At 41.1% G+C, this 26,303-nt stretch overlaps 1 protein-coding gene across 1 annotated transcript in view; it reads right to left on the bottom strand.

The window, feature by feature from the left end:
• SND1 (staphylococcal nuclease and tudor domain containing 1) overlaps positions 1–26,303 on the bottom strand; it is a 442,553-nt gene that overhangs the window by 180,523 nt on the left and 235,727 nt on the right. The window contains exons 13-14 of the mRNA XM_003921017.3: positions 21,144–21,254; positions 5,117–5,189 (exon numbers count right to left, since the gene is read on the bottom strand). Coding sequence (XP_003921066.1) covers positions 5,117–5,189; positions 21,144–21,254 — 184 coding nt within the window. The remainder of the gene's footprint in view (positions 1–5,116; positions 5,190–21,143; positions 21,255–26,303) is intronic.

Below are 26,303 nucleotides of genomic sequence, written 5' to 3' on the forward strand. Positions count from 1 at the left end.
TTATCTATCGGGTTTAAAGGAACACTTCAATCCTTTATATTAGCAAGTAAGAATCCCACTGGTCAACTCTGTAAGTCTTCATTTCATGATTCACTTTGTCCCATGAATAACAGAAACCTAAATGTCTGACTTCCTTCCCTTGTGCCCTGCACCTTCCCCAAAGCTAGTCATTGGATAACTACAACCCATGGCTTAGTTTTTTAGGCTAGGTGTGGTGGCTCATGCCTATAATAGCAATACTTTGGAAGGCCAAAGTGGGAGGATCTCTTGAGGCCAGGAGTTTGGTAATCAGCCTAGGCAACATAGCAAGATCCTGTGGGTTTGATGGCATGCACCTGTAGACCCAGTTACTCAGGAGTCTGAGTCAGGAGGATCAACTGAGCCCAGGTGTGCAAGGCTGCAGTGAGCTATGATTGTGCCACTGTGCCCCAGTACAGCCTTGGTGACAAAATAATAGACTGTGTCTCCTTAAAAACACACACAAACACACACACACACACACACACACACACACACACACACACACATCAGTGTAATACTATGCGTTTCCAACAAGATCGGTCATGGAGAAAGGCAGTTATAAAAAAGTACTACGTACCATGAGCAAGATACCAAGCCACAACATGACAAACGTCCAAAGGAGCACAGCAGCAGTTAAGAGAAAAAAGACCCATAGATGAAGCGAGTAAATACTGTAATAGTGAAACTAACAAACGAATTGTCAGGACTATATAACATGAAAAGGCAAAATATATTCAAAGAAAGACAACCCCCATTCTGAGACTTGCAGAAATAAGACTGAAGAGGATGCTATCTTCCTGTACCATCAAACAAACATTGTAACTCCTCATGCACAGAGGAGAGACACACGAAAATTCAGATACACACTATGACTCATTGAGTCCTAATCCCATATAAAAGGAAGATGGAGAAGTGGAGGTAAAGTTAAAAGGTAAAATCAGCACTCGCAGGGCTGGCTGCAACTTGAGGAGTAGGGAGCTCTCTCTAATCTTGGAACCGTAATTGATTTGTCTGATCTACGAAAACAACAGTAAGCCATGCAGCAGCCCCATTTTATTGCCTGTTTTACACTCTGTATCTGCAGGAGATTGTATTTATTACAGAGCAGGCTACAGCAAAAACAATAATAAACCTAAGATAAAGAACAGCTGAAAAACCTGAGATAAAGAACACTGACATGCATATTCCAACTTTTTCTAAGCTGGCAAGGGAGAGAGCTTAGACAGGATCAAGAAAAAACAAAACCCACTAACAGTGAAAACATGGATGTATGAAGTGAAACAGTCACCACAGAACCACCCTCCAAATCAAATAAGACCTAGTACCAAGTCAGTCAAATTCTCAGCTGGTTCTACACACTCTGGAACATCCTTGGCCTAAAAGGAAACCAGACTATGATAGAAAGGACAGCAGTGGCTGGTACTTCTAATACCACAGTTCCTACACACTGGGAAAATGACAGAAAACAAGTAACTTCCTCAGGATTGAAGGTAACAGCTTGGGAGCATGTAATTTTCTTCCTTTAGTAGTTACCCTAAAAATAGGTGTAAAAGATGCAGATGGGTCAAGATTTGTTGTTGTTGTTGGTAGAGATGGGGTCTCACTATGGGGACCAGGGTGGTCTTGCACTATAGACCTTAAGCAATCCTCCCATCTCCATCTCCCAAAGCGCTGGGATTACAGGTGTCAGCCACCATGCTTGGTCTAGCAGGCCAAGTTTTTATCAAAGCCCTAGACAAATAAGGGGTTTGTTCAGTTGGCGTTATATGCAGATGTACTGTCCATTCTATGGAAAACACAACACTCAGTTAACCCTGACATCAAAACCCACCTTTAATAACAAGAAGGCCTGCTTATTTGGCCACTACAGAGGCTGATATCTTACCTACCAAGGCAAGCCATCAACCTCACACTCCTGTGCTTGGATTACTTACTTCCGACCATATGCAATCAGCTAAGCGGGACTTGTATTTGCTAGGTCTTCATACAAAAACATTTTAATGCGCTCTGACCATTACTCTGTGAAATCATTTTTTAAACGGCAAAAGGAGATAATGGAAAAGGAGTAGAAACTCAATTCCTAAAGATGAAGGCAGTTGACACCAGAACAAAAGTACAGGTTATTTGCCCCTTCATCAGACATCTCTTCCATACAACACACTTCTTAAGAGTGTTTAGGAGACAGAATGTGCATTTATGCATGTCTTTTTAAAATTTTCCCTCACCAACGATGTGTACTGGGATGGAGAGGAGGGTGGTGAGATGTATTATGCACAAACACCAGTTCACTGTAAATTATTCTGGCAGCATATTGCCTACACTGTCAGCTCAACAAAAACCTCCATTTATCATGGCCTGCAACTAAGGGGGGATCAATCTGGGGCACTAGGTAACACAGTTAAAGATTAGAAAACAATTAAGAAACCTCTGTGAAACCATTACATATATGTACGTTACATTGTATTTTTTCCCCATTTATTTTTCATCTAGGTGTAAACCATTTGCCCATCTGACCCCACATCTGTCCCTCAGACAGCAAAATCGCCAGCACACTTCAGGAAGCAGAAAACCCATATATCTCACTTAAAAGGAACAAGGGCATCCAACTCACACACAGACTTAACTCTGTGATGGAAAGAAGGGAAGGTTAGAAGGTGGGAAAAGACAAAACTCCTCTATTAAAGAGGGTACAAAAAACCTGCAATCTCAGGTGAATAATTTGTGATTCAGGCTGACAGGGTCATATCTGACATCCATTTAAATTGAATAGCTTTTTCACGTTCAGTCTCCTACTTGCCCAGGCTTTACTCTTTTATTTATGTGGTGACTGAGGGAAATTTAATTGGCATTTATGTTTAAATAACTTAAGAGCAAACCGATCCACCAATATGGAGACAGAAAAGATAATACAGTTTGAAATAGAAAAAGTTGGAATATGCGTGTCAGTGTTCTTTATCTCAGGTTTATTACTGTTTTTGCTGAGCTACTGTTTAAGCTACAGAAACTGAGCTAGAGTTTAAGGGGGAGTTGGTGGGGTAGGAATAAAAATTAATAAATAAATGAAGACGAGTTTCGCAAGACCCACTGCTAACGATGACAGAAATAAAGGAATTAAAAAAGCATCAGAAATCATCAAGGAAGGAGACAGTATAAGATTCAAAGATGGCAAAAGAGATCTTTAGGACACCACATTGAGGGGTGCAGAGAGGACAGCCCCAGGGCCTTAAAACCACCTTAGAGTTGCTTCACCTCACTGCTGGTATGAAATCGGAACGAGAAATGAACTCAGGTGGGACCAAGGAGAGAACCTATCCCCACAGCTGAAATCAGCTTCTGGAAGGCCCTGGCGTGTGGGCCTCACATAAGCTTTTGGATGAGCATATTTGGCCCTTTCATTGCATTTTCCAAAACACTGATACTTTTTTTTCTCCTGCTAATAAACTGCCAAAAATTTGCCCTCTTATTACTGTAACAGCTTTACCAAAAGACCAATATTAAGCAAAGAATTGAGAATGCCTCAGCACACACATAAAAATATTAATAATATAAATGTAAGGAATAACTCAGCTGGGTAAGCTCCACAGAAAATAAGCCAAGTAACACTGCACTGAGTGAGTCACATCTGTCAAAAATGAACATCAGCAGATACACCATAGTTACCTGTGACTCAAAGGCCATTAGCTACATGTTTCTGGGCTTCTCAGGATTCTAAGCCACAAAAAGTATGTATCACTTTATTTCACCCACTTAACAGAGGCTCCAACCTCTAGACTGAAGTCCAGTTAACGTGTTGTAGGTAACATTGCTTAACTATAATCTGCGGTAACTGGTAATAGAGAAAGAAAAGCTCAACAGAGTCCCATTGTTTAAGATGAGCAGGGGAGCCCTACACCTAGGCAAAAGGGAGCCTGCCAGACACATTTGTTGCAAGCAATCACCAGGAGCAACAGAAAAAGCCTCAGCCAGGCCTGGGCACACCACATAACAGGAAGATAATACACTCTGATTCATTACTCCTGCAGCCTAGGCTGAGCTCTAGAACTTTTGTTTATACTAGTATTTTCTTCCCAGTGCCGAAAGCAAATTCCCCAAGTGCCTAAGCTAAGATTTACTGGCCCTTCCTCTTTCGTCTCCCCTGGGCGTCTTCCCTATGCATGGCACAGACCTGATCCTCTCCTTAACCATCAGTGACTGCAGCGTTGAAACGGATGGTGTGTGTCTCAGCAACAGAGAGTGCCTTTTCTGGTCACCTGATCAAAATCAGCACTTATGCCACTCACTATCCCCTTGGCCAGTTTTATTTCTCTTCACAGTAGTTTTTGCTACCTGGCACTGCAACTGCCTCCCTTTCCCACTTGAATGTAGGGACTTCAGCAGTTTTCTTCATTGCCACATTCTCAGTGCTTACAGCAATTCCTGGCATACAGTAGGCACTCAATAAGCACTTGTGACAAAATGAACAAACCACCTCAACTAATAAAAGGATCTATTCAGCCAAAGAGACCCTAAACGTTTAAAGGTAAAGTCCTTATAGCTAAAGAATCACTTGGACACAGCCTATGGAGAGGGCTAAAATAATGGTGCCATTGATTCTTCTTTATTATCTATATGCATTATCTCAAAGGATGTTCATACATTTCTCCATTCTGTCCCACTTACAGGCAAGCAGAAGAACAGGAGATCATGAGGAAATCATGATTAATTCATATACTTGTCCTAAAACCTATACTTGACCTTTTGCCAGTAAGACTTCCCACTCACAGAAAGAACTGGACAGGGGTTTTAAATAGAGGCAATTTTATTTTAGTACCACAGAGAAGAAGTACCTTCCAAACTCATAGTAATTAAAAATGAAAAAGCAACATAGAGACAGTTCAGGTAAAGAAAAAGAATGAAGTTAATTCTGCTTTTCCGGATTATAAAACAGGCTCCCTATAGATACCTAAGTAGATGCCCCAGGAAAAAAAATCACATTCAGTGCCTGGAAAGGAGTGAGCTAGAGAAAACACATAAGCTGAAATCCTTCAGCAAATACGCAGATGCGCTCTTGAGCCTCTGAGCCACACAGCTTGATTCAGGGACTCACTGGACTCACCCCAGATATATCTGCGACTCGGTGGATAGGCACTTCCTTCTTGCTATGCAATCCTTTGCCATTCTTAATAGCTCTGTTAAGGAAGAAGAGAAAAACCGATTAAAATAAGAATCACAATGGGAAGGGGTAGGAGGGTGTGAAAATGAAAAGAGAATCGAGGGTTGTTAAAGTGGGGATGTATGACTACACAAGTCACACTGTACACTGCTGAGTAGCCAGTCTGTGCAAGAGGATTTGGTGGAGGGGGGATTATAAAGCTGCTCTTCTCTTAAGCCCAGTTACTAGCACTCGGCTGCCAGTTGCCGCTAACAGTGTGCTTGGTAATCAATGGGCTTCCTTACTTGTTTCCAAATTAAAGGCATTGTTCCAGGCACAAAAGAGGAATCAGTTAGAGGAGCACCCACCTAAGAAACAGAAGTAATAACGTTTCGGAGTTTAATCACATGAAACATTTTAAATGTAAAATATGTGGCTAGTGTTCCAATTCTAATGGAAATAAGTTCCTCACAGGTAAAAGGATAAGTTGCCCTGAATGGAGCAATATTGTAGAGAAAAGTCATTTAACAGTAGGGAAAAAAAATTAGCAAATGCTACATAACTGACATTAAGTCTCATTTTCAATCAGTCTCAGCTATAGTAAGAGGGGATTTAAAGGGAACTCTGGGACTCTGCCAACCTCAGCCATGGGTTGGTTTGCTCTAATCATCCAGTCCTCTGAGTGGGAACTCTGGGGACAGAAGCCTAAGCATCACTGGGTATGATAACCGGTGTAACGGCGAAGGACCACAGAATAAAAGCGACTGGTGAATCACCACTTGGTCCCTACACTGTTGGATAAGGCCTTCCTGTGCACTGCCAGCCTGCAGACATCAGCAGGGTTCTGAGCTTAAGAGACGGAGAACTAGAGATGTTCCCATGAATCTTCTTGGGTGGGTGTTGCTCAGTGCTAAGTAGAACAGTCATACTTGGGCTTTTATCATCCACCTGAGCCCCCTTCCTTCATTCCAGGAGATCTGTCCCTCACTCAACTGATTTGAAATGCTTCTGGTTCAGAAACAACAAAAGTTTTCCTTACTGTCTAGTGTCTACTCCTTGATGAGGGAAAGTACAGAAGTAACAAGAAAATAAAAATCATAGCCTCTCTTTCACTCTGATCTGAAATGCTAACTGAAAGACAGCACTTCCAAATTCCTTGAATCTTCTGGCTCCTCCTGAAGCCACGAGGCTTCAGCTCTAGAAAATGGGGCCCAGCACTGTGGGAGGCTAAGGCGGGCAGGGCAGATCACTTGAGGTCAGGCGTTCGAGACCAGCCTGGGCCAACATGCAAAACCCTGACTCTACTAAAAAAGTCCAAAACTCAGCCAAGTATGGTGACAAATGCCTGTAATCCTAGCTACTTGGGAGGCTGAGGCAGAAGAATAGCTTGAATCCAGGAGGTGGAGGTTGCAGTGGGATAAGATTGTTCCACTGCACTCTAACCTGGGCCAAAGAGTGAGACTCTATCTCAAAATAAAGTAAAAGAAATTGCAAATGGGTAAGAATATTTCCCTTTACAATTTCCTCTAGTGACTTATCATTCAGGGATCCTCTTAGTGGTCAGGGACCAAGGTTGATTCTCGAGCTTTGCCCCTCACCCCTTGGGATTTGCAAGCTACCAGTAAAAGACTAGAAGTTGGTGGCTAGCAGCCAACTAACGATCCAACTCTTCCACCTCCCAAAGCCCTGCTTATATCTTGCATGTCCTATTTCTATAACCTCCTCTGCCACCAACAGGCTCTCCTTATTTTGCTACTGTAAATTGGAAGGAGCAGCCTTAAGATCGAAGCTTCCGTGATGCAAGACATGCTCCCTCCCGCTCTGACCATACCTCACCTCCTTCAAGGCAAGACCTGCAAAGCTTTCTGCAGGTCCTATGGGGCACTAAATGCCTACAGTCTTATCCTTTAAAAACAAGGACAAACAAAATAAACAGATCTGTTCTGTAAACAGACAGGTTCAAGTTAGAGCACTGCTGAAATAGTGGCCTCTCCTGGGGGCTGGAGAGCATCTCATATACTATAAGGAAAAAAGAACAGGGCCTGAGCAGTAAGTTAGAAAGCAAAGATCCTCAAGGCAAAAGCAGTGAGGTGGGAAACTATAATTCTGCCTTCTTTCTGTGACCACAAAGTATCTCTGTGCTATAAGCAGAAATCTAGGACTTAACCAAGACTAAATATGCTACCAAAGAGGAAAAAATTAACATCGAAAACTGGAAGATGTGGATTATGGTGTACATATGACATTTAAAACAATAACAGCAACACGATCTTTAAAATTGTCTTAATATTACTCATGTTCTACCCTGTTTCTAAAAAGCGTATTATCAGATACTTCCTTGTGTTCTGGCATAAATTTTGGGAAAATGTTCAAAGACAATTTTTTCACACTTTAAATATTATCGTTAAACTCAATCCATTTCTGGCACATTCAAGAGGCAGCAAGAAATTAGCACTGTACCATCACATATAAACTGAGAAGCAGTCCTTATTTTGTTAATTCTTCATAAAAGAGAAGCAAAATTCAAAGTTAACAATAGGTAATTAACCATTAAATTCAAATATGCCCACCTAGGAAGCACGCTAGCCTCTTAGTAGCATACTAGATCCAGGCTACAAAGTGGGAGGGATCTGTGAGAAATGAGCAGAATGACCTGCTTCAGCAAAGGTCTCCCTCCCCATGCCGAGGCTGATTTGCTTCTGGCTCCCACACGGCTGCAGGAACAACGCTGAGTGAGCCATCTCCAGAAAACCTCCCTCTGCCTGTCACAAGGCTGATGCCACAGCAAGAGATTCTCCACGAAAGAGTATCTGCGGGAAGTGCCCAGGGTAGGAATTCAGGAATGAATCGCACAGAGGAGGGTGGCGAATGCCACCAGGGGAGGCCTGCCACCGCTATCTGCAAAGGGAGAGTATGTCTTTATTCCAGGCTATAAGGATACGTGACATGGAGACCCAGGCTCTGCTGAAAACAAGGTGTACTGCCTTGCTACCACTTCTCAGTGGGGTTCTCCTCTGCTTCTCACATAACCCAGTTTCTCTGGGATAATTTGTGGAGCTCTGTCTTTGCGACATGGGAAGGTAGGCAGACCACAGGCTGGTTTCCACCGTATCTGCTCCACAGAGCAAGCACGAACTGCCCCTCCCCACACTGCCTTACCCTGCGGGCCTCAGCCACAGCTCTGCATCCCTTTTCATTAGGCAAGGAATGAAACTCCTGACTTCTAAACTTCTCCTGCTGTGTCTGCTTAATAGCCACTTCCTCACAAAGGCAGGCTGGTGTGCAGGCCAGCCAGGAGAAAGGAAGCAGTGGGGCAGAACACAGCCTACTCCTAAGCTTTCTTCTCCAAGATGCAGCAGTACAAAGGCTGCAAAGACTACCAGTGTCAATAAAGGACGAACATCATCACCAGTCAGGGAAAGTAAGTATATATCTGCATACACGCCAAGGAGCGGAGGGCAACACGAGGATGAACAACTCAGCTTTCTAGGTTGTTTCTAAGAACCACGGGGCTGTATGGTGCCCGCGTGTGGGAAGATGAACTCTATTCAGACCACTGGAAAACTCTGCTTTCTTTAAACAACAAAGTTGGAAAATTCTCACATGGTAGCTGCTGCCTTTCCTCTACAAGAAAAAACCTACCGCTTTGCAAAGGCAGACGAGGATATTTTTGCGGGGAGATCATCTCCATGGCCTCAGCGCAAGATTAGAATCTGCACAGATTTCATGCCAAGCAAGAGTTTGCTCTTAGGTTTGCAGTCCCTGGTTGATCTAGAAAATCCCCAGACCAATGCTCTCCAAGCTGGAAGTCTTAGCACCACAGTCACAGTCTCTCCTGTGCCAATGAACAGCCCTCCATCTAACTGCCAATTCAATGATGGCAGATTGTTATTCTGAACAAACATTTTTGTGAGCTTACAAAGAAACTCAAAGGATTTATGTCTAGATTCAACCTTATCACAATAATAAAACAATTATCACATCAGGAATTCTTAACCTGGGGACATACTGAGCATGCTTGGATGCTAGAAATATCTCTGATCCACCCTAAAGTATCTGTGAATTTTCTGAGGGAGCAGGAGCTTTCAACAGTTTTACAAAAAGAACTACATTCAGATATGAAAGAGATCTAAAGAAAATAAAATGATAGAAAGCAGAAATGGCATGTAATAGGTGGCAGGGAGATGACGGGGCAAGGAGGCAACAGAGCTGAGAGAGATCAGGACCCTGGAACACATCTCCTCATCTGTAACTTCCTTTTAACAATGCTTTCCTGCTAACCAGGCTCCATGATGTCCCTTCAATCTGCTTTTGCTTTACCCCTACACCTAACATTCTTTCCTAATTGTGCTCACTCGACCCTTTCGGAACTCTCTTGGGCTAGGCCCTCACCAATTTATTTCAAGATAACATCAGGAGTATTTTAACTAAATTCAATCAATCCCTTTTGAAACTACACATACTTTGACTGAACACTGCACACCACTGTCACATCATTTCTCAATAAAAATCAACATCATCATTTTCCACCCCTACTTATACCCCAAACAAAGACAACCAGCTTGTGAAATCAAGTGGAAATTATCAGACTTGGCTTTCGTAGGCCCTGACCATGTGGTCCTAGTTTACGTATATACATGATTTCCACATTACTCCTAATCCAATTAGGCCCATTTTCTTCATGCCCGCTACATGCAAGTTATTAATTATGTATGTTCCCTGGGCTTTTGCTTCCCCCTTGATTCTACTTGTCAGTCTAGGTCAACGCCACAATGAAAAGAGTATCACGTATCTGTAGCCACAACCTCACTATAATCATAAAATCGTTATGACAACAGAAAACCTGGGATCCTAGGTGAACTCCTTAATTGTGTGTGTGCATGCATGTGCACGCGCGTGCACACACACATGTATCACAGTTCAGCATGTAAACTGCAACGTATGACTTTCAAATTGTTTCATGTATTAATCTTTATTTCTGTAGTTAGACTACAGGCCCCTTGAGGGTTAGTATTCTGCCCTTAATCTTTATTATAGTATTTAACAGACAGCAATCTTTTCATAATTATACAAATTCAGGGACATCTAGTTTAATTAAAGTGTGCCAAGTAAAGCTGAACAAATGTTTGGTAACTGACTGACTAATGCAGAACAGCGAAAATATTTCAAATTGGAGACAGGGACAATGCCCAAGTGACTGTAGGGGAAAAGAATGGGGTTTGTTGGCTTTCCCGGAAGGATAGTTTCATGATCTACGCTGCAGGGCAGAAGCAGCTGAAGCCTGGCCTCTGAGCAGAAGCAGAAGCAGAGGAGCATCCAGAACAAAAGCATCACATCCCACATTTAGTCTCCTGGAACTGCAGGAGATGGGCAAGAATCTGAGTGGCAGTGAGTAGGAGCAAAGCTTGACCACTGTAAACAATAAAACAGAACCAAATAGCAGGATTGCTAGGAACTACTACTATAAACTAAAGGAGAAATGACTCAGTAGCAAGAAAATTAATGCCAACAGAAAAGGTTAAAAAGCAGAACAAAGAGTAAAAAACTTGGTAAACTTCCAAAGCACATCTCATTGTGTTTCGGGTCACATTGAGGAATACGGTTTTTCAGCATGAACCAAATACAGATATCAATGAAACACGGCAGCAATAAACAATTCCTTTGGCCTTTCTTCCAGTTCCCTGGCAGCTGGAGGAAGTGACAGGGAGGCACCACTCAGAAAACAAGATACAGATCAGGAGCAGGTGCAGAATGGTAGGTGGGGGCACTAAGATTATGCAGCTGCATTTTCAACGAAAATGAGAATTACTGATGAGAAAGACAGAAAAGATTGAGAGTGCATAGACTGGAAATGAGTAAATTGAGTCCTACGGTCAAGGGAAGGTGGGCGGACTAACGAGTCAGCAGGTATTATGAGGCAGTGAAGCAAATAACAAAGAACTCTAGGTCATGATCTCGTCTAAAACTAACATAAGGAAGGAATGAAGACATATGCTATTGTGCTGGGCATGACAATGGATCTGCAGTGGCAGGTAATGGGGAGGAAAGGGATTATGAACGTCAAGGCAGAGAACCGCCAACTCAATGCTAGAGATGAGGAGAATACAGTTGTAAACTCTACTATCCCAGATTAGGATTGAAGGAATATTAGAGCTAGGTAGTAGTGGTTATTAGTGGTCTAAAATCTTCCTAAGAGGACAGGGACGTCTCAGGAAGGTGGATTACTCAAAGCTGCCTCAACGACACTGATTTTATAGTTTTTGCTGTTCTGATTACAAAGTCCATCAGAAAAAAATTTCAGGAAACAACGACTCATAATCCTATTTCAAGAAAAAAACACCCTTTAATCATCACTTTTAATAGGTGCACAGGAAATCTATCATATATGAATGCATGGTTCAAAATTGTAATCAATCCCCTGTTGCTAGATATTTATGTGAATAGTTCTACTATTATAGATAATGCCATGAGGAATAACTTCTAGATAAACTTATGAGCACCTTGCCAATTACTTCCTTAGGATACGAAACTGCTGTCATAGGGCAAGAAATTGTCATTTGCTTTCCATCTCCCTTTACCAGGGCAAACCAAGCAGAATATGCCTTCTCTCGTGGACTCTATTTGTAGATAATCCATCAATTTGGGTGCTCCTTTCCCTATGTATCCCAGCTACCCATATATATTCTCCATTTTTGTAATTATACTTGTAATTATTTACTTGTTCACTGAAATCACCACTAGAGCATGTGTTTTTGTTTTTACCCTCAAAACACCTGGTAAAATACTTGTTACTGTAACACAAACATATCAGTTACAGAAATTTTTAATTTGTCTTTTGACTGAGTGAAAAGCAAGAAAAGCAACAATTCTGTGACAATGTTCAGTTTGGAAAATGGTTTTCCAGTGTGAGCTACATTTACTCTGACCTACTGGAAAAAATTCACTGCCACACCCCAGAGATTTGGCTCTCTGACCTTGATGCAAAAGCAAGAGCAATGGGAAGTAATCCTTCTCAACTTCCGGGCCCAAAGCTGGAGGGTACTGGTGAAGGGGAGAGTCAGAAGCAGCTTAGGATAAAACAGAAATGTACAAGGGAGTTTACAAGAAATGCAGATGTAAAGAATCCTGCAAATGAAAGAAAGCTACGAAGCGGATTTCCCGTTCACAAGCAGCTATAAAATTCTGTGCATTGATGTATCAGTGATTAATTATTCGAACTACAGTTCTCCTGAGAGATTTCTATGGATTAGAGAAGAAGCAGGATAGGAATATGCCTAAAAGAGACTCAGCTCTCCGACCCACTCAGCCACCTGACGCTGCAGATGAGCCAAAGCAAGCAAGCACTGTAACACTTGAGATGATTTCACATTAGATTAGCCAAGAGTTGGTGGAGACTACTCAGAAGGAATTGAATTAAGGAACCATGACCTCAGAGTTTGAGGAATGGGGAAAGAGACAGGAGTCAAGGGGAATAAAGAGCTGGGACATACTACAGAAATCCAAAGCTCATCCATTCCATGCCTTGTTCTCTGTTACTTATAACCACAGTTGTAATTCCAATTACAATGAAGATTAAATGATCAGTCTTCCATAAAAGGGCACACACTTTGATTTGTTTTACAAAGATAAGGAACTGATTAGGGCAGTGCTTCTCAAATTTTAGTGTGCATCAGAGTCACCTGAAGAACATGTTAAAAGAGACTTCATGGGGCAGGGTGCTGAGAATTCACACTTCTAACAAGTTTCCAAGTGACAGCGATGTGGCTGGTTTGAGAGCCACTGGTTCCGGGAAGCAAGTTATAAGACATTCAAGAAAGTTAAGGGTCAAGTGTTATCACTTTATTGCTACAATTTATTTTTGATTGAAATGATATTCCCAGTACAAGAACCTTCCAACATATCAAATATTTTGGGTTGTGTGAAAGGTGCAAGAGCCTCTTAGCCAAGAATAGAGTGAGATGGAAGAAAACAGACAAGGGGTTCGGACAGATAAGCGGTCATAGCTGAGACTATTTTGGGGGATGGGGGTGGGGGAGGACACAACGATGACTAATTCATGTAGGAAGTTTAGCCTAGAACAATGTCCTCTCTGAAGGAATACAACCAGTGTAGACTAATGATTACAGGACAGAGCCAAGGAGGACCGCTTCCCAGCAGTTCATCATACATCCATGATCTGCAGGACTACCCACAGCTTGCTACTCAAGACAGGAGATAAACCTAAAGGGCACCAGCTATACCCCAGCCCCTGATGAATCATAAAGAAAAGTCTCACAGCATGAGTTACATCAGAAGGAACAAGGGGTGGGGAGGGAAGAGAAGGACGGGATGGAGGGAGTGAACAGATCCTCTTAATATCCTGAAGGAGAAAACTATTTGGAAATGGAGACATTATACAGCTCTCCAGAAGTGGCCATTTGTGCTGCCTTAAATGCAGATTGATTACTGCTATTTGGATGTTGAGTGCATCATCTTTTCTGAAGAAAGGGAAAAGCTAAATTTCCCCACATTCAGCTGCATCGTCAAATCACTTCCCCACACCAGCTCTTTTAATGCATTTTCCTGTTATCACATCCACTTGCAAAAACTGATCTTCCCTACTCCCCAACAGTGAAACCCTCCACACTGATACATAATGACACGTGCTGAATCCAACTAGCAACCTCATGACCATGACACTTAACTGCAAGCCCAAAATGTAGTGGGGGTGTGCATTTCCAAAGCACCCAACTACTGCCTCCTATGATGCTTGAGCTAAAAATCCAATAGTACCCTGGTGTTACAGGAATCTACCATTAAACTTCAAGTAAAAGCTCAGTTTTTCACAGTATTCAGTAGGTTCTACTTTTATTCAAAAAGAATTTTCACTTGTTGAGGTCACTAGATTGAAAGTAAGAAATCTTCATTTATTTAAAGCCATACCATTAAACAAGATAAGAACAAAGGCTGGACAGAAAAGATGAATTGCAGAAAGATGCTCTCATGGACCATTTAATAAAAAAATGAGAGATGGAATAAAAAAAATGTAAGGCAAGGAGTGTTAAAAATAAAGAGGGAGGAAAGAGGAAGGGCTAAGAAAACAGGTAAGAGAAGAGAAGAAATAGGAAAAACAACAAAATCCAGCGGTACTAATAAAATTATTTAATGCCTGTCCCTCTGAGATTGCATGCTTTGTAAAGGGTTGAGTCTATTATCTTTTTTTGTTCACCACTATTACTGCCCATGCCGGGAACCAAGGATACACTTAAAAAAAAAAAAAAAAAAAGAATAAACAGAAGAAATGAATGCAAAGCCATCACATGCAAAATAGACCAGACTTGACCACTGATTCTGACAGAGGAAAGATTTGCTTTCTTACGGAACTGATTAACCCATACAATCTACAAACTCTGTGATAGGATATATCAGTTATAAAATTTTAAAACACACAAATTCAATGCCAACTGTCTAAACAGACGGGTATAGAAATAAAACTTGCTTCTTATCAAGACATTTAACAAATCACAACTGTGCCAAATTAATGTACTAACCTCTTCCATTTCAGAATACTAAAATTGTATCTTTTAACTTAACAACAAAAAATGCTGGCAAATAACTCTTCACATTCCATTTATAACCAGTATGTGAATGCTAGTAAAACTGAACACATAGATATGAAGGACCCTGTCAACAGCTTTTTTTTTTAAAGGCCCAAGTCACTTTTCCCCCATTTATTGAAATTTTATGGAAAAACTTCCCTATAAATCAGAAAAAAAAAAGGGAGAGCTCCCAGCTAAGTCCAGAGTAGAAAACCAAGGGCATTTCCTTCCCAGTGGTCTTAAAAGCACTTCATTCAATGAAATTTCAAAATATATTTACAAGTCACTGCTATGAACATATATAGAACTTAGCTCACTGTGGCTCCCATTAACTGCGTCAGCAAGAGAAACATGCAATTAATACTGTATCCCTCTTAATAATGACCAATGATATTGGTTTAAGAAAGAAAGAGTTATCAATTTGTTTGTTGCTTTTGACCAAAGTCAGTGACAGAAATGCCAGTGCCAATTTCCTACCGGTTCAAGCACAGAAGCGTACAATACGAGGGCACTGCCAATCTCACTAAAAAAAGCAAGAGACTGGTGTTTATGGGTTTAGAGTATGGAGACTGGAGCTGGAGAACACAGCAAGGCTGGAGTGCTAGTCTTTTTTTTTTTTAAAGAGGGTTTGCTGAATCAGAAAAACGAGTCCTTTAGGGGGCTGGGAAGAGAAGGAGCCAAAGCGACGCTGAGATGAGGGCAGGTTCACACTTGCCTCTCAAAGATGGATGACAACACCATGGTTTTCTAAATCTGCAGTGTGCCAGGCAAGAAACAGAATACACATGAAAAGGTAAGAGAGAACCTGCCCTTTTCTCTTCTCCTGAGATAACCCTAACCTCATTATGTATGACCAGATGAACCTAAATTCATTTAAATCTGCTCAGACACTAGGCTGTTCAATACACTTGCTTTCCTTCAGTCAAGCTGGAGCATCGGTTTCTTTTCTGAATATATACATCCAATCTTGAAATTGCAAATCTTAGAATTAAAAGGTACCTTAAAGGAATAAAGCCCCAACTTCTGAACTAACATAACTCCTCTGTTTTCTTGCAAAGAGCCACAGATTCTAACAATTTCTAGGAATTCTTAAGATATTACATTTTAAAATAAAGCTACTGGTAGCATCAGAAGATGTACCTAGATGATATCCCCCATGTCTAAAGAAAACAGCACACAGCCATGCTCTGATCTGACTCTAAACATTACCAACTTGTATTCAGTGTCCATAACATGCTCAACAAAAGCTCCACTTGGAAACCATCTAGCAGGATGATGAAATTTACATTCTGACCTCTCCAAAATCAGAACTTGGATGTGTAACACCAAATAAATAAAATAGAGCATATGAAAGAATTGTGTGACACTTTAGAAAGTAAGAAGGGTCCCGATAATGACTCACTATCTTGGAGATACTGAAGAAGGATATAAGAAATATTCCGTGAAGAAGTTAAAAGCTCTGCCTAAAGTTTGGAAGACTCGTTAAGACTAGGCATATGCAGCAGGACAGCTAACTGAGAAACACTAAAACAAATAGAGGTATTGGAAATGCTGGAAAGTCAATATGGGGATGAAACAGGATCATGCCGAACAGAAATGATGTGTCATACTCCCTAAGGAGTCCATATCATGCTTCTAAAAAGGGAGACCAAGTTCAGGAGTGTCACAGAGAACTGTGGGTCATCTGCATTTAAATTCTTTTTTCTGGGTTGGGGGGATGGGGGCGGAAAAAAAACAGAGGATACATATGCTGGTACTCTCAGAACCGTGGGACATCAAGGGCTTTCCAATGAAGTCTATGAGAGAAACAAGGCCTGAGAGTATATGAGAAAATTATGAAACCTTATCTTGCTAGGACACAAGGTAATGAGAGGAGGCCGCTGATGATAGAAAACCAAGCTGGAAGGCCTCCTTTTGGGAATGTAAGGTTTATTTACCCTTTAAACAAAAAAGATGTAGCTTCCTCTAGATGGGCCACGTATTTAAGACATAATGAGGGTTTCCCAGAAGCAGAGAGGCACCTGAATAAAAGAGCCCTGAAGGGTCAGCAAACTGAACAGAGTTGCTGATACGGTAGAGTTTGTGTCTATGCATGCAGGTGGATATGCTTGAAAGCAATAGGCAAAGCGCAAATTGCTATTCTTCTTCCCCCTCTGTCTCATCTGGTCTCCCAATGAGTGCCTATCGCATCACTCCCTGAGCTCCCATGAAATGATATGAGAAAGGCTGGCAGATCACATCCCTTTGCAGAGGAAGTAGGGGCTGCAGAAGGAAAGCTGGGAAAGCTCATCAACTTCTAGGCAGGCAGCTGTGCTGACCTAAGTCAGACGAGTTTAACAGGCTGCCCTTTCCCCAAAGCTTACAATGTTTCTCTGAAAGTATTAATGGCCAAGCAGTGCAATGGAAAGCAAAGTCAACAGAAGAGCACTCTGCACCACTGCTGATATTACCAGCAATAACTAGGGTCAAAGAAGTCTGTTAGAATCGACACCCTGATGGGGAGAAACTGAGCAGAATGATGCCCTGACACCTGACTCGTCTATTATTTACCTAAAGAGTTTCAGAACGAATGACTGATATGAATGCGGCAGATGTTATGAATTTGGCCTTTGCCAAAGCATTAGATACAGTACCTTAAGAAATTTTGCTTGGGAAATTAATTCAAACTGGCTTGGTTCAGCACACAATCGCTGAAGATTAAAAAGTGGCTGAAGGATGGTAAACAAAAGACAGTTAAGTGACAGGCCATGTAGTGAGAGACTTGGGGTCAACACCAAAGCTATTCTTGTTTAGGGGTTTTATTCGGGCCCAGAACAGAAGTAAACAACTCACTAATGAGATCTGCAGAGGACAGGAAGCTGGGAGGTGGAGAAAATGCAGGGATAAGGGCATCGAATCACAAAGCAGAGTTCAACTAGAAAAAACACAGCTTATCTACCTAGGGGAAAACAACCCTAAACTCAGATAATATTCAGTACTTGGTCAGATAAGAAGCAGAAGAAGCACATGAAAGAGCTCTGACATGCTGTAACATGAGAGAGGCAAAAAGAATGTAAAGGAACATGGGGAGTGTGACACAGGAGAACTCAAATAAGCCAGTGTCAGGACACAGGTGGTCTTGAAAAGTGGTCAACTTTACCATTTTCAAGAAAAGGAGGCTGCAGTGAGTCATGACTGTGCCACTGCACTCCAGCCTGGACACAGAACAAAACCCTGTCTCAAAACAACCACCACCACCAAAACCAAAAACATGGGCTGGGGTTTCTGCACTGAAAATCTTTTGTAATGGCTACAAAACCACCATTCTTACCTAGCAAGTATTCTGATCTTTCTTGAATCCGACTTCACCTTCCTGGGGGTTAGCATCGAGAAGATGGCACCAGGCTAGCATCCTGAGGCTCACTGACAAGACTGCTCCAAACAAAAATTCCCTCATAGTTCATGCTGAGTATTTCTCCCCCTTCTTTATGAGGCCTGTGTTGCCTTATGGTAATGCCTCATGGGCATAGCAAGTGGTTAATTCTCTCCGTTTACTCAACCTGCAGCAGTGCAATGACCCTGAAGCCAATTTTCCCACCATCAGTCTGAAAGCAATGGCTCAACACAATTATCTCTAGGCAGCTCACTGCCTTAGCAGGCAAGCATCTTGTTATGTTACTTCAGCACAAAATAAGCTCTAGACTAAAAAGGCTGTTTTCGTCTTAAAATCTAAAACTTAAAAAATTTCACTATCTATGAATACTCATTAAGCATTATAGCACAACATGGCTATTTCTAACAGCATAATAAGAAAGCTTATTCTGGCCTCACTTTCCAGAGCAGCCCTGCAAATTATTTCCATGCTTACCTGCCTGTCAGAATTACATATTCACTAGTGGCAGTGTGAAGCTTGCGTGGAAAATATAACTATGCATTCAATTGTATTGCAGAGGGCTCCTGCTACTCCAGAAATGGATAACCTGTTCTTCAAGTTGCCATCAGATTGGGCTGAATATGCCCAGTATGGACCCACCCCCAAATCCCATGGATAGTTTAGTAATTGTCCATTTCCTACTGGAGCTAGATGATCAAACAGTACCAAGACTAATAATCCAATAAAAATCATGGGCAAAATATCTGAACAGACATTTCTCAAAAGAAGACATACAAATGGCAAATGGGCATATGAAAAGGTGTTCAACATCACTGATCATCAGAGAAATGCAAATCAAAACTACAATGAGATATCTTCCTACCCCAGTTAAAATGGCTTATATCCAAAAGACAGGCAATCACTTCTGGCAAGGATGTGGAGGAAAGGGAGCCCTCATACACTGCTGGTGGAAATATAAATTAGTACAACCACTATGGAGAACAGTTTGGAGGATCCTCAAGAAACTAAAAATAGAGCTACCATATGATCCAGCAATCACACTGCTGGGTATATACTGCCTAAAAAAAGGAAATCAGTATATCGAAGAGATACCTGTGCTCCCATGTTTGCTGCAGCCCTGTTCACAATAGCCAAAACTTGGAAGTAACCTAAGTGTCCATCAACAGATAGATGAATGGATAGAGAAAATGTGGTACTTATACACAATGGAGTACTATTTAGCCATTAAAAAAGAATGAGATCTTGTTATTTGCAACATCATGGATGGAACTGGAAGTCATAATGCTGTGAAATAAGCGAGGCACAGAGACAACATTGTATGTTCTGACTTATATGTGGGACTTAAAAATCAAAACAATTGAACTCATGAAGACACAGAGTACAAAGGTTAACAAAGGCTGGGAAGGGTAGTGAGAAGGTGGAGGAGAGGTAGGAATGGTTAATGGGTACAAAAAAAAATAAGACCTAGTATTTGATTGCACAGCAGGGTCACTATAGCCAGTAATAATTTAACTGTACATTTAAAAATAACTAAAAGAGTGTAATCGGATTGTTTGTAACATGAAGCATAAATACTTGAGAGGACGGATACCTCATTTTACATTATGTGATTATTATGTATGGCATGCCTGTATAAAAACATCTCATGTAACCCACAAATACATACACCTATTATACACCCACAAAAATTAACATTAAATTTTTCTTTAAAAAAAACAACAACAGAACCAAGAAATATGAAGTCACATTTCTTACCATGAGTTCTTTGGGGCTGCCTTGCTTACTGATAATATAGGTAGGGAGAGAAGAAAGTAAGGAGGTTTACGAGAATATACCAGTCATGAACTATACATTTTAAATGACCATTAATGAGCCTTAAACAACCAAAGATGTGAGTATTTTCACTGGGCTCTTTGTACTTAAGAATGAGGTCCTTGACAGGGTCTACTGGGAAAAGCCCACAAGAAAGAATCCAAAAGCCACAGCAGGCTGACAGACTGATTTCTTGGCTGACATTCTGTGTGACATTCTACAGATGCTCTATCCATCAGGATGTGACATGGTGTTAGAGGTAAATGTCACACATTAGGGCAATGTTATGGGCCAAAGAGCAAGAGAAGTGATTCAATGACAAAATCTGAAGCCGAGATTAGATAACATGTGCCCAGAATCATTCCTCCTCTAACTGTAGAAAATAACCTGACAATTACCAAACTCCTAGAACTAAATGGGTCCTAGAGGCTATGGAAAAACTGCTGAGTGAGGAAGCCTCTGCAATCACGTTTAAACAATGGATATATTTTGGTTGAGTCCAAGCAGTCTGCTGAGCTATCCAAGTCAGTTCAGTAAAAAGTAGCTCAGTTTTTGCTTTGTTTCCCAGGAAGTCTGGGAATCACTCAACTACCACACCACCCAGGGACAAAAGCCTCCCTGAGTAAGAGCCTTGAGGAATGTCAATGGCCAGAAATACTGCTGAGCAGCATGCATGTCCTTGGGGCAACCAGCCACAGGGATGAAGGACAAAAGCAAAATGTCACGGGGCTTCTCAAACGCTCTCCTGCCAGCTGTCAAAAGTGTTTGAAACCAAAACTCATTTCCTAATAAATGTTTTCATTTCCTTAGTACATGACAAAAGGTCTAGAGGTGATAAATGGGAGGGGCTGGGAGTAGAGGCCTCTGGAGGTAAGAAACAGAGGGGAATGTACTTCACACATAAGCACAACTTCACTGTTAGTCCCAGGAATGATGATAAACATATCTGCTCTTGTGCACTCATTCATGCTTTCTTTTATACAGCTACAGAGCGAGATCATATCTAATGTATACCTATTTTACATATTTTTAAAAATGGAAGACCAAGTATACTTAACCAAAATTAGACAGCAAGTTCAAAGTGTGTCCTTCTTTTCATGAGGAAAATCTGGAATAATAATGCAAGCATATTACTTTCCAACACATTCTGCTCAGGTATAGGCACAATACTGGGAAAGAAGCAAGTGAGGGTGTGGGTCCCCATGTGTTTAGTAATTTTTGGTCTTACCTGGCCTCTGCAGCAAGCAGTTCATCGTAGTGTGATGATCTCTGGTCATCATCCTGCCGGTATCTGATCACTGTGGCTAGACCTTTGCTGACAAGAGCCTCAGCAATGTTTCTGCAACAGAAAAAATAGGTTAGTGAGGACTACAAGTGCATATGGGGCTCAGTCAACAGAAATAATAACAGCAAGCACCTGGAGGTCTTAAGTCATTCTGGCAGAGGGAGGGAGAAGCCAACTCACTCAAGACCAATGAGTTGCTAAGCTAGAAATCCAAATAAAAGGTTAAATAACAAAGTTCCCTAGCTCAGCATTTTCTGGTTAGTACAGTCAGATGCTATATCAATCCAAACATAAAAACTAGCAAAAAATATCTGTAAAAAGCCCACATTATGCCAGCTATTTACAGAATGCTATAAACAAGCCACTGCCCTCAAGAAAAGTCTGCTATAAAATATTAGGCACATAGAGAAAAAATTGAACACATAAAAGCATGACCTAAATTTCTCAAAATCTTTCTAGCTGACAGAACAACCAGAAAATGTCTTCTTTTGGTTTGGTGACGTTAGAAACATTGGTTTAACATAACAGTGTTTCTCTTATAAGAAATCCTGAGAGTCGATCTACCCAAAGTGGGCTTGGAACAGATAAGACCATGAATGAAGAGAGAAGGGGCAGGCAGGAAGGAGGCATCCTAGCAGAAGGAAATTCTTTGTGCTGTGGCTCATGCCTATGATCCCAACAGTTTGGGAGGCCCAGGCGCTAGGATCACTTGAGCCCAGGGGTTTGTGACCTGCTTGGACAACACAATGAGACTCCATCTCCATGATAAAAATTTAAAAATTAGCCGAGTATGTTGGTGCATGCCTATAGTTCCAGATACTTGGGATGCTGAGGGAGGAAGAAGACCAGGAGTCTGAGGTTGCCATGAGCTGTGTTCACACCACTACACTCCAGCCTGGGTAACAGAATGAGACCCTATCTCAAAAAAGAAAGAAAAAAGCAAATCAAGATGGGAAACAAAAAAAGTAAAAAGTATAAAATCTGAGATGACCAGTTTTGGAGCAATACTACATACGAGCTACAAAAGATCTCGGTTAGACTCTAATGCGAAGTAATTATCAAATGCAATGAATGTTTTTTTTTTTTGCCGGAATAAGAAAATTGCTCACACTTGGGAATGCCATATAGAGATGCCACTCTATGTGGCCTGCATCTACTAACCAGAGAAGGATAAATGGAAAATGGCATGCAGACACTTAATCGTGTTTATTTGAATAGTTCCTCCCCAACCTGGAAAGGGAACTTCGTTATGAACCCTCAAACTACAAAAACAAATTTTCAAAAATTAAGTATAATTAACTACAGCAAATACTGGAAAACAAGAGGCATGATATTATTGAGGGAGAATGGTGGTTATGTCTTTCTTTGTGTCTGTCATAATTACACCAAAGGCCCTACTCAAACCATCTGGTTTGCTGCCCTTTAGGGAGAGGCTATGGTAAGCAATAGGCTACTGTGCCATATGCTATGACTGAGTATTGTTTGAAAACGTGGTTAACTCCTAACAAACCAGTCGTTCTTAGAAAGCCATACTGTGGGGATGCTGGGAGCTGAACCCACCAGTATCTGTGCATGTTTATGCAACTTAACGACTCTATTTGTCGAACCCCAGGAGAACATACTTCTGTTTTTTAAAGAACAAAAAATAAATGTGTCGGTAGAACAAGGAGGAAAAGATGTGGTGGCTGATTATCTTCTCATTATGTGCCCCTCTGATGCCTGTTTATCTACTGCCAGCACGATATTAATATCTCCAAACCACCACGGAATTAGCACTTCTCGAAATCCACTCCCACAAAGAGGCTGCTTTGCTGGCCACCCTGTCTCCTGAGTCACTGCATAAGCGTGCTGGCAAACGCTGTCATTATCACAGAGTTGTGTTTGGCAGCATAGAGAAGGCAACAGCCTCAAATCAGCAGATGCAGATGTTGATACATGGTGAGGATGTAACTAAGATTGTCACCAAGGAGCCCTAGAAGGGAACAAGAGAGGCTCCACCCATCAAAGAGCTAGTAAGAAGGCTGGAGAGTGGTATGGGGGACAACTCCACTTTTGATAGTTTGAGATGTCATGGCCATTTTAAACGCCAAGAGAACAAAGAAATATTTGTTACTGCATTCTGAATTACTAAGCATTGACGTTTTACAGTCAATACATGGAGTCTGGAGGAGAAAGTGGGAATGGCAGAGCAGGCAAGGAAGAATTCACACAAACAAGCTTTGATATAAAAAGAAAAACAACACAAATGTTTAATGATCCACCCCAGTTAGTGCTGCTCAAATCAATTCAAAGAATTACTGAGTACCTGCCTGGCCAGGAAAAACCAAGGGCCTTTTCCCTACTCTTCTTTGTCCCTGCCCTCTTTATCCTATCAGCAAACGTCTACAAAGCAGTTAAGACCTGCCATATGGAGTTCCTGAGGCCTTAGATTCCCAAATCACTCCACACCCTGCCCACTGCTTTCTTCTCTCTTTCCTTTAAAGCTCAGCATCTAAGCCATGTTCCCTTAGCTTCTTATCCCCTAATTATAGATTTCTCCTGGAGGAACAGTTGTGATGCTGGTGCTTAGCAGTAACGAGAGTAAAAATACATGAAATGATAACAACCATCATTATTGGGCATTTACTACGTGCCATGCATATGAGAGTCACATGTGTTCTCTTCTTAGTGTATTCCCCATGTGATACACATCACAATACATGGCAATTATTTATTCATTGTTTATCTTCCCTGGTGAGTGATAAACCCTGTGAGGGCAGGGGCCATGCTTTTCTTGCTCCACATCCCAGTGCCAAGCACAGTATTGTGCACAAAGTGTATAGTATTTTCTAAATTGAAACATTTATCTCATCTAGGATTTTAAAAAATAACTTAAAAAGCATAGCAAAACTAAAGCACATTTAAAAATTTTTGTTTTCAAACATTCAGGAAAATTTGAGATACTCTTTTAAGAAAAACACCTGGCCAGGCACTGTGGCTCACTCCTGTAATCCCAGCACTTTGGGAGGCCAAGGCAGGTGGATCATCTGAGGTCAGGAGTTTGAGACCAGCCTGGTCAACATGGTGAAACCCTGTCTATACTATAAATACAAAAATTAGTCTGGCGTGGTGGTGGGTGCCTGTAATCCCAGCTACTTGAGAGGCTGAGGCAGGAGAATAATTTGAACCCAGGAGGCAGAGGTTGCAGTGAGCCAAGATTGAGCCACTGTACTCTAGCCTGGGTGACAAGAGTGAGACTCTGTCTGGAAAGGAAAAGGAAAGGAAAGACAAGACAAGAAAAGAAAAATACCTAATTATTTTGGAAATACAGCACTGGAACATTGTTCTCCTAGCCAAGTGTTCCCAGCATGGAATCAAGGACGATAAGCTTTCTGCATGCCTTCCCAGCTTTTGACTTCTACCTCTCAATTATCTGAGACTTCAATTTAAAAAGAGAATGAAAGGGAGGGAGAGAAAGTGGAATTAGCCTAGATCCATATACTTGACTGTCTCATTCATTTCTTTTGGCTGCTAATGAAAGGTCAGGAGATTTTCCCCTGGCTAAAGATGGCTCCAAACCTGACATTAGTGTGTTGGTCAGTTGCCCAGTAAGAAGAGGGAACATTAAATTGTGTGCCATGACATTATGCTGCTTTGGTCAAATTTATAAATTCTTCTTTCTTGAGTGTATCAGTAATTCTACTCCAATTACACATGTCTAGCCTGAATGGATAATTCACAATTGGCATATAAAAAGGACCTAACAGCCTTTGAAGTCTCACAGTAAGCCATCACTCTTCCTATCAGCTAGAAACACAAAGAAAATTATTGCTAGTACTGAAATGCTTTTCCAAACTAAAAGAGATATTTAGGGTTCTATTAAAAGTCAACAGTTTCCATTAGGCATGATCAGGTGGTTCCTGATATAAACAAACACAAATGACATGGGTCTCACATGCAGGCTTGCTCACAAGATAGACAAGTAGTTGACATCTCCTCCTGCAGTCAATTTCCACAGCAAGCAGCTTGTAATACAGGCTCAAACTTACCCATGATACGATAGTAGTGAATCCATAGGGTTCTATATTATGCCAATATGGAGAAAATGTGTTCTATAACCATACAAGAGAACAGGAATCCTAGGGGGTGAAATTCATTTACAGTAGGCCCCAATTGTTTGATCATATTTTTGCCTGCCTTCCCCACCTCTACCTATATTGGAAGTAACAATATATTGACAATTGATAATTGTCTAAAACTGTCCAGATTACTTCATAATGTGTATTTGTGTTAATGCTGAAACCATCTAAGCTTACAGAAAAGTTGCACATAACTGTACGAAGAGCATACCTTTCAACTATTTAAGAGCAACTGGCAGATCTGCTGTCCCTCTCCTCAAATAATCTATTCTGCATTAGCAGGAGATTTTCCTGCATACTCAAAATACATTAGAACTAGGATATTAGCACATTGCTACTATCTAATCCACAAACCTACTCAAATTTTGCCAGCTGTTCTAATGGAACACTTCAAGAAAAGGATCTAGTTCAGAATCAGGTGTTGCATTTGGTGGTCATGTCACTCTAGTCTGGAATAACTCTTCAGTCTTTCTTTGACTATCATGGCCTTGAGACTTCTGAAAAGTAGAGGTCAGTTATTTTGGTTTGTCTGATGTTTCTTCATGACCATAGTAAAGTTAAGCACTGATTCATCATTTATTGATAATGGTAATCTTGATCACTCGATTTGGGTAGTGTCTACCAGGCTTCTCCACTGTAATTAATAGATATTTTGTGAGTAGACACTTTGAACTATATAATTTTCACCTCTCATTAAACTCCCAAGTTATTATTTATTTGTTTGTATTAGTATAAATTCATGGAATCTCATTTTAGTCAAACAGTTATAATCCACTACTACTGTTCTTTGACACTCAAATTGTTCCCAATGCAGCCAGTGGGAGCCAGAACTTCTGTGTCCTTTAGACATGTCTCCCATCTTTTTTTGAGCACTTCTCTGTTTCCTGGTACAACATGTTCCAGGTTTATCTTGTACTGTCTTCCCCAGATCTGAAATTAGCCATTTATCTAAGGAGCCCACATTTACATCTATATTTATTTTTAT

This window comes from Saimiri boliviensis, chromosome 10, assembly GCF_048565385.1.
Source record: "Saimiri boliviensis isolate mSaiBol1 chromosome 10, mSaiBol1.pri, whole genome shotgun sequence".
Taxonomy (NCBI): Eukaryota; Metazoa; Chordata; class Mammalia; order Primates; family Cebidae; genus Saimiri; species Saimiri boliviensis.